At 34.2% G+C, this 8,773-nt stretch overlaps 1 protein-coding gene across 2 annotated transcripts; it reads left to right on the plus strand.

Annotated features, from left to right (window-relative positions):
* The first annotated feature begins 592 nt into the window (after positions 1-592).
* LOC127812463 (uncharacterized) lies at positions 593-5,746 on the plus strand. 2 transcript variants are annotated; one of them, XM_052352853.1, is made up of 5 exons: positions 595-826; positions 1,022-1,094; positions 1,244-1,397; positions 4,414-4,455; positions 4,590-5,746. In XM_052352853.1, the coding sequence occupies exons 1-5, from the start codon at positions 747-749 to the stop codon at positions 5,468-5,470; spliced, it is 1,230 nt and encodes a 409-aa protein (XP_052208813.1). In that variant the 5' UTR covers positions 595-746; the 3' UTR covers positions 5,471-5,746. The 2 variants fall into 2 exon arrangements, with proteins under 2 accessions (XP_052208814.1, XP_052208813.1); XM_052352854.1 differs by lacking the exon at positions 4,414-4,455 and having other exon boundaries at positions 593-826.
* Positions 5,747-8,773: the final 3,027 nt, after the last annotated feature.

The following is an 8,773-nucleotide window of genomic DNA, read 5'->3' on the forward strand; positions in this document are numbered from 1 at the left end:
ATTTTTTAACAAGCAACAACATGGCTAACTTAAGTGTCGCTATACTAGTGGACAAGCGACTCATTTTCTCCAAATAAAAGGACGTGACATGTCTTAGTTTATATAGATTATTAATGCTCGATCAATAATTGTATGACTAGGAATATTTTGTAGATAAATTATTTTAGGAAATTAGTCTCTAATTCTCAACTTTTGAGATTGATTTTTTTTTATTTCTATAAACTTTATCGTGTATAATTAAGACATAACCATTGCATGATAAATCAATAATTTCCTTTGAAATAGAAACTCAATAATTAAAAATAATATTTAAAGAAAAATTAACTGTAGACTTCTTAAATTTTAGTATTTTCCTTTAAATCTTTTAATCTTAAAATTCGTCTAATTTTTCAAAATTAACCAAAATACCTTTTCAAACGATCGAAATTTAAAGAGTATTGTGACTAATTTAAAAAAATGATATAATTAATTTCAAAATATTTAAAAATCAATTATATAAATTTTAAAATTGAAAGGTGGCGCAAACCAAATGACCAAAATCAGCCCAATTAGGACAAAGGCAGCCCGGCCCATATGCGCCGTCGTTCTTTCCGGGTATTTCCAGGCCTTTCTCGGGAAGTTTCACGGGCTTTCCTTCACTGCCAACTCTCGATCTTTGCTGGAGAATTCGATACCCTTTCTCTCAAGTCTAGGCTGCTTGTCTCTTGGCTCTTTCAATCGTTCCTTGCAAGTTGTAGTTTTGGAGAATGGCGGATTCAATCGCTACCTCCGACGCACCGTCTTCTTCGTTCCAGTCGACTCCGCCTTCTCGCATCATCTGCCGAGTGTATGCCTATGGAACTTCATTTCTTTTTATCTTTGATGGGTTTAATCAATTTTAGCTAATTTGTAAGATAGAAACAGCATTCGGATTACGCTAATTGATTGATACTTTCCCGCTCGTTGTCAGTGCTTCAGATGTCGGAGCCACTAGGGTTTAGTATTTGAGGGTTGGTTAGGTAATTTAATTTATTTTATGCAGATGCCAAAAGCAATTCTCACAGTATACTTGCCCTCGATGTAATACCCGGTATTGTTCCCTTCACTGTTACAAGGTGAGTTTCTTGAGAATTTCGTCTCTTAATGACCTTAATTTAATGGTGATTGCATGTGTTGTTTGATTTTGTCATCTACGAATATTGAATGTTACATATTTGTAATTTGGGGAAAATATGGAAGTTGACCTACTTGGCATTTTTCCCAGTCTCACAGTCTGCGCTGCACTGAATCCTTCATGAGAGAAAATGTGGTGGATGAGTTGCAGCAATTGCGACCAGATGATGAGACTAAACAAAAGATGTTAGATATACTCAAAAGGTTCCATTCGGAAGAGGAGATGGATGATATGGATGAAGATGGTATGTCAATACGCTCTCCGACAAATTTACTTCTCTTCAATCTGTTGGTGAATAGTGAAAGTTATGGTAGTCTCTTGGTTTGCTTATAGTGGCTTTAAAGGCCACCTAGCTGTTATTGTTGAGTGGGTTTCAGATCTTGATGAAGCTTCTGCAAAATTAGTGTTAGGAATGAAAGATGCTATTATATTGTCAGTAGCCTTTGCAAGGCAGATAAGCAGTCACTTAGTGATGAAACTGATCAATACAAGTTCATAACTTAAAACTGTATAAGTCTGATCTGAAAATCTTACATAGAGAAAGATAAAAGCTGATAAGAACCTCACTGGTATGTTAACTCTTAACAGATGTGTTCTTGGCATTTAGTGTGGGTTCCATAAGGCTCAACTCTTGGTTTCAAGAACTAAATTGGAAAAGTTCCCAGCTTAGGTTTTAGGGAAGAAAATTTTCTACTACTCAAATTTGGACTTGTTTTGATGACTGTATTTAGCATCTTTATGAGATTAAATTGGTTTTAGTACCAGAGTACAAAGGTGTTAGTATTTGCTCACATTTATGTTTGAAGTGGTAGATCCAGTGTTATTAAAGGCGTGCCTAGGCGCAAGGCGCGCCTGTTGCGCCTGGAATGGTCCCAGGCGTGCGCAGGCAAGCAAGGTGCACTTGGCTGTTTTTTTAAAAATATTTTTACTGTTTTAACTTTTTAAGTGTCTATTGCTGTAATTTTAAAGGGAATCCTAATAGAAAAAGAAAACTTTTCAGATTCCAATTCCAATTATAACTAAACACTAATTAGAATTGGTATTGGTATTTTGTTTATTGTTGTGATTTTTAATAAAATCCAATCCTAATAGGAAAAGCAAACTTTTTGGATTCCAATTCAATTATAACTAAATACTAATTGGAATTGATATTTATTTATTGGAATTGGTATTTTATTTATTGTTATGATTTTTAATAGAATCCAATCCTAATAGGAAAAGGAAATTTTTCAAATTTTAATTCTAATTATAACTAAATATTAATTGGAATTGGTATTTACTTATTAGAATTGGTATTTTGTTTATTGCTGTGATTTTTAATAGAAACCAATCCTAATAGGAAAATGAAACTTTTTGGATTCTAATTCCAATTATAATTAAGTACTAATTGGAATTGGTATTTACTTTTCATATTATAATTTCAATTATAATTAAATACTAAATAAACAATCAATCAAAAGAGATTCTCAAACCAAAGAGACTGATGCTTCTAATGATGAAAAGATGGAAATGTTTGATCTTGATGATGAGGATGATTTTTAGATTATTTAAAATTCATAATTAGTTAATCTTAATTAGGATTTCAGACCTATAAATTGTTTAAAATTTAAGTGAAGTTGACTTAAAGACTTTTCTTATAGATTTTTTTAACTTTTGTGATGCTTATATGCTAGTTGCTGAAATATGATGGGATTTGTTTTGTTGAAATTTACAGGTATATAACTTGTTTTAATATTTTTCTTGGTTAGTATATGTTGAAACATTTAATTTTCTTAATAACATGCTTGTGAATATATTATTAAGAGTTAAGACTTGTTTTATATCTTATTTTTCAACTAGGACACACACACATATATATATATATTTATTTTTCTTAGTTAGCGCTCGCCTAGTTCTATCAGGCGCATGCCTCACCTTGTGCCTTTGGCTCCAATACTCTTGTGCGCCTTGCGCCTTTAATAACACTGAGCAGATCTATTATCTAATGAACTTTTGGGGTCACTATTTTTTCTTTGGTTAGCTATAGGGTACAAAGTACATAGCTTTGTTATATATTGAGAGCATTTGCATGCATAGCGTTTGCTTTGGGTGGAACATTGAATCTATATGTGTGGCATTTTCTTTGGTTGGAATTTATTTTGAACTGTTGTTAAATGGAATATCATGTCATCATTGTGGTCAGTTGGCTGAGAGGTTCCGATGTTTTGTGGATCTTCTATTTATCCTTTATATTATGCTCACTGGATGGTATAAAGGTCCGCTTTTGAATATCTATAAAACTTCCATTCCTGAATTGTACATTAAATCTTTTGGTTATTTATGATATTTGTAGAAAAATAAACCCAGTTTCATTAATAAAGAAAAATTTGAAGGTCCTTCTGCAGACTGATGACGTAAATCTCTATATATTTTAAAATATACATTATATTTAAATGAGGTTAATTACTAAAAAGAGACTCACCTTTTACTTTATTTTCAATTATGTACCAAACTTTTAATTTTTTTAGTACTAAGTCTAGACTTTTACTGTCATCAATCTATCATTAAATGAAACTGTTGATTTTTGACATGTCATGACATGGTTTTAAAAAAGATGAATTGGTTGAATAAGATGGCCTGAATGCCATATTACTTCAAAATCTCCTACATTCTAAACACGATGAACCATATTTGACATTTGGGTGATGCCAACCAAGAATTTGATACTTTCAGCAAGGTGAATATACATGGTATTCAAGATTGTTAGCTTTTTGACAAATAATGTTAATGGAAGACAGACGACGGTACAAATTTGAAACAAATTGAAACTTTGGTCTTAGTTTTCAAAAAAGTAAAAGTTCAGCACATATCTGAAAATATGGTAAATGGTGGTTTTTTGGGGGGGGTAATTAACCCTATTTAAATGTGTGGCTTTAACTTTTGGATCTGCATCTCCATATCTTAAAATCAAGGATTTCAGAAGGTATGACGCATAGACACTTTCTTATTCAAGCGCATATAACAAAAATGACTTCTTGTCTATGGCTGATAGCATGGCAAATTAATTAGCATTTTTAAATCAATGCCATAAGCCTAATGGTTTAAATGAATTTTCATATGGAAGGTTTCTCCTATTCAGCTTGGAATTCTTTCTATTGGTCTTTACCCGTCAAACATATTGTTTCTTCTAGGTATTGCAATTGTCACATTTAACTGTCTTCATGTTGTCACAATTGCATGAAAAGTCCTTAATGGAATTATTTTCTTTTAAATCTTGTCAGATTCAACTTTGTCAGAGGAAACTATTCACAAGGTTCTGTCTGGTAATGTTCCAGCTCCATGTTTTCATTTTTGCAATTTCAGTGGCTAGACCCTTATTTATGTACTATATGATGGGTACCTATGACATCTCTTTTGTGTGGATTGAGCTTAATTCCATATCTTTCCCTCTCCACAGGATGGCAAATCAGTTTTGATGATTTATCTGCAGAAGAAAAGAAACGTTTTCAAAGAGCTGTGGCTTCTGGAGAGCTGAGCAAGTTGATTGAACCATGGGAACCATGGTGGTTCAGGCCTTCTGCTAGAACTATATGTCTAAGTCGGGAAGGGACACCACTTGTTCAACCACTTGCCAAGCAAGAAACCAACGCCTCAGTCTTAGATGATCCAGAAACTGACCAACTGAATGACATTCCTCCAGGCCCTGAATCTCCATTACTCCCAGTCAGCAAGCTCAGCACAAATGAGCCATCTCCATTATTAGCTCTTCACTTACTAGACATCATATATAGCTATTGTTTCGCGCTTCGCCTCTACAATGGGGACTGGCAGTCAGATCCCACAGGATCAGCAATGGTTGTGCTAAGTATGTCTTCCGTTTTGGGTCAAGGTGGGCAGCCTGAGACTGTGTCTGAAGCCCTGTCCCATTGCTTGCAGCAAACCTGTTCCCCAGCCTTCAGACACATGGGTGGCCTGCAATTTGGATTGGGCCTTGTAGATGATGTTGTTACCCTACTCTTGCTTAGTGGTTCTGCTTTGATCTGTTTGCTTTGTGACCTTCGTTGCCTGATTCAAGCTTCAGAGCGGGAGCTAAAGTCCAAGAAATCACAGAAGTCAAAGAGAGTAGAAATAAAGAGTAAGCTGAAGCTTGCAGAGAGGAAGATTTATTTTATCATGTGTTGGGTCCATGAGCAGCCTGGAGATGCTTGGACTTCATTGGCAGCCATTGTCAAGGCAGAGAAGGCTTCTGCTATGGAATTCACTGGCAACAGAAATAAGACTCCGAGAATGGAGAAGAAAATGGAAGCTGGGGTCAAGGCTCTGATTGAGGAGGTTTGATGAAGCACACTACCTCAGATGAATCTTCTTTTCTCCTGTATCAGAGAAGTTTTTAACACGATGTTCACTGCATTAGAGTTATTTTGTGGCCTTATGCAAGGCTCATATGCCCAAGTTCTCTGAATCCTAACTTGATATTGGAAGGGAGGACTCTTGGACTTGTACTAAATTTTGTATTGTAGTGATATCAAGAGAAGTGTGTTTGTAGAAATGATACTAGGTTGATAACTTTTGGTTCAACTAATAAAACAAATTACATATTCAGTTTTTATCTCACTATGTGGGTCGATTGCATGAATTTTAAACTTTATGTATTTTTGTCTTTTATCATATCTTCATTTAAGGTCATACACTTCATATCAAACTTTAATGTCTCTCTCAAAGTTTTTTTGAGTCTGCTTCTATATTTTTTTGACTAATTGTTTTATTTCATCAACTCTTCTCACAAGAAAGTCTCTTGATTTTCTTCTCACATGATCAAACTATCTTAGTTTAGTTTCTCTCATATTCTCCTCGATTGGCACTATTTCTACTTTATTATGAATAATCTTATTTTTAATTTTATCTTTTCTTATATGGTCGCACATTCATCTTAGTATCCTCATTTTCGCTACGCTCATCTTTTGCTCATGTTGGTATTTGACTATCCAACATTCTGAGGTATACAACAAAACTAATCTTATAGTTGTCCTATAGAATTTTCTTTTCAGTTTTAATGGAATTTTACCATCACATAACACTCTCGATACATTTCTCTATTTTAGCTAACCTGCATCAATTCTATGTGTAAAATTCTCGTGAATTTCTCCATCTTTTTGAATCATTGATCCCAAATATCGAAAATGGTTTTTTCTTTGTATGATTTGGTCTTCTAATTTTTTTATAGTATCCTTCACTCTTACATTCTTATTAAATTTACATTCTATATATTTTGTTTTCCTTCTACTTAATTTAATTCCTTTAGATTTTAAATTGTTTCTCCACAACTTAAGCTTAGTGTTCATTCCTTCTTTTATTTCATTCACCAACACAATGTTATCTGCAAATAACATACACCATGGCACCTCTGTCTGAATGTGTTTAGTGAGTTTATCTATTACTAAAGCAAATAATTATGAACTTAGTACAGAACCTTGATATAGTCTCATTGTAATTTAAAACGATTTAGTATTCCCTCCGCATGTTCTGACCCTTGTCTCTGCATCGTGATACATGTTCTTAAGGGCTTGTGTATAGGATATTCGGACTCCTTTCTTCTCTAAAACTCTCCATAATACTTCTCTAGGAGCCCTATTATAAGCATTTTCTATATTTATAAACACCATATGCAAGTCCTTTTGATGATCTCGATACCTTTTCATTAGGCGCCTCAGTAGGTTCCATTGTTAACCTACCAGACATGAAACCAAACTGATTTTCTGAAACGTTTGTTTCTTTTTTGAGCCTCTACTCTATTACTCTCTCCCAAAGTTTCATGATATGACTCATTAACTTAATTCCTCTGTAAGTTTTCACAGTTTTGAACATTTCCTTTGTTCTAATATATAAGAACTGAAGTACTCTTCGTCTATTCATCTGGCATCTTTTTTTATTTAAGGATTACGTTAAATAATTTCGTTAGCCAAGAGATGCTCTCTTCTCCCATGCATTTCCATGCTTCTATTGGTATATTATCTGGTCCCACCACATTACGATTTTTCATCTTTTTTAATACTTGCCTTATTTCTTTTGAACTTATGCGTCGATAAAATGTATAACTCACGTTCCATTCGGAGTTACTAAGATGTCCCAACCTAACTCTTGTGTCCCCATCATCATTGAATAATTTTGTAAAATACTCATTCCATCTCTCCTTAATCGCTCACTCATTCACTAATACATTTTGATTTTCATCTTTTATGCATTTCACTTGGTTTAGATCCTTTGTTTTTTCTTTCTCTTGCTTTAGCTAATTTATATATATATCCCTTTCTCCATTTTTTGTATCAAATCGTTTATATAGATTCTCATATGTTTTTGACCTTACTTCACTAACAACTCTTCATTGCTGCACTAATATACAACCTTATAGTAAGTTTTCTTATTTCCAATTTTCAATTGTACCTCTTCATTCCACCACCAAGACTCCTTAAGGTTTGAGACTCTACCATTTGTCTCTCTAAGAACTACCTTTGTCATACTTCTCAGGGCAGTAGCCATTTTCCTCCACATTTGGTTTGCATGTCCTTCTCCATTCCATTCCCTTCTACCATTTAATTTTTCTTTGAAAGTTAATTGTTTCTCCCCTTTTAAATCCCACCACCTAATTCTTGGATTTTATTTGATGTGATTTTTTCTCTTCCAATTTCTTACTTGGATGTTAAGTACCAAAAGTTTATGTTGAGTAGTTAAACACTCCCTCAGTATCATTTTACAATCCCTATAACATAACTGATCCTCTTGTCTCATGAGAAAATAATCTATTTGGGTGCTTGATGGGACATTTTTATATGTGATTTAAGTGTTCGTCTCGTTTTTTGAACTTAGTGTTGGTTATGATGAGCCCATATGCCATAGCAAAATCTAGAATAGACTTACCCTCATTATTAATTTCCCCAATCCATACCTTCCATGTACCTCTCTATAACCATTTCCGTCTCTACCCACGTGACCATTTAAGTCACCTCCAATAATCACTTTCTATCCTCTTGGTATAATTTGTATGAGTCCCTCTAGGTCTTCCAGATTTTGCTTTTATCTCCTCACCTAACATCGCTTGTGGTGCATATGTACTAAAGATATTCATAGTCATTCTTCCTAGACCAACCTTCACTATAATAATCGTATCCCCTATTTTCTTTACTTCCACTACCTCATCTACTAAGCTTTTATCCATAATAATCCCCACTCTATTTTTTACTCAATTATTTCATGTGTACCATATTTTATATCCAGTTCATAATAAAGTTTTTGCTTTTCTCCCTACCTATCTCGTCTCTTGAAGGTACATAATATTAATTTTTCTCCTAATCATCACATCTACCACTTCCATAGCTTTACCTGTTAATGTTCCTATGCCCGTATCCGTCCAAGCAAATGCAAGAACCCTTGCTCATTTATCACTATATCCAGGCGCCAATGCAGCGGTTGTAGCTCACTTGACACTACATGCGGGCAGTGCACCGCATCGCTACGAAGGGTTACGCCCCAATGGTATTTCATAATTTGTCTAGAGTTCATCTTTTTGGATCCGACTAGATTTTACGTTAGCTATCGACTACCTAACACAACCCTTCTTCTTTATTCGGGATTGGGACCGATAGT

This window comes from Diospyros lotus, chromosome 11 (assembly GCF_014633365.1).
Source record: "Diospyros lotus cultivar Yz01 chromosome 11, ASM1463336v1, whole genome shotgun sequence".
NCBI lineage: Eukaryota > Viridiplantae > Streptophyta > Magnoliopsida > Ericales > Ebenaceae > Diospyros > Diospyros lotus.

What these genes read in the sequence shown, in the direction of transcription:
- LOC127812463 (XM_052352853.1), top strand. Translation starts at nt 747, where the DNA reads ATGGCGGATTCAATCGCTACCTCCGACGCACCGTCTTCTTCGTTCCAG. An exon ending in GGATGATATGGATGAAGATG is followed by an intron (nt 1,398 to 4,413) that starts GTATGTCAATAC and finishes AAATCTTGTCAG; the next exon opens with ATTCAACTTTGTCAGAGGAA. An exon ending in TATTCACAAGGTTCTGTCTG is followed by an intron (nt 4,456 to 4,589) that starts GTAATGTTCCAG and finishes CCCTCTCCACAG; the next exon opens with GATGGCAAATCAGTTTTGAT.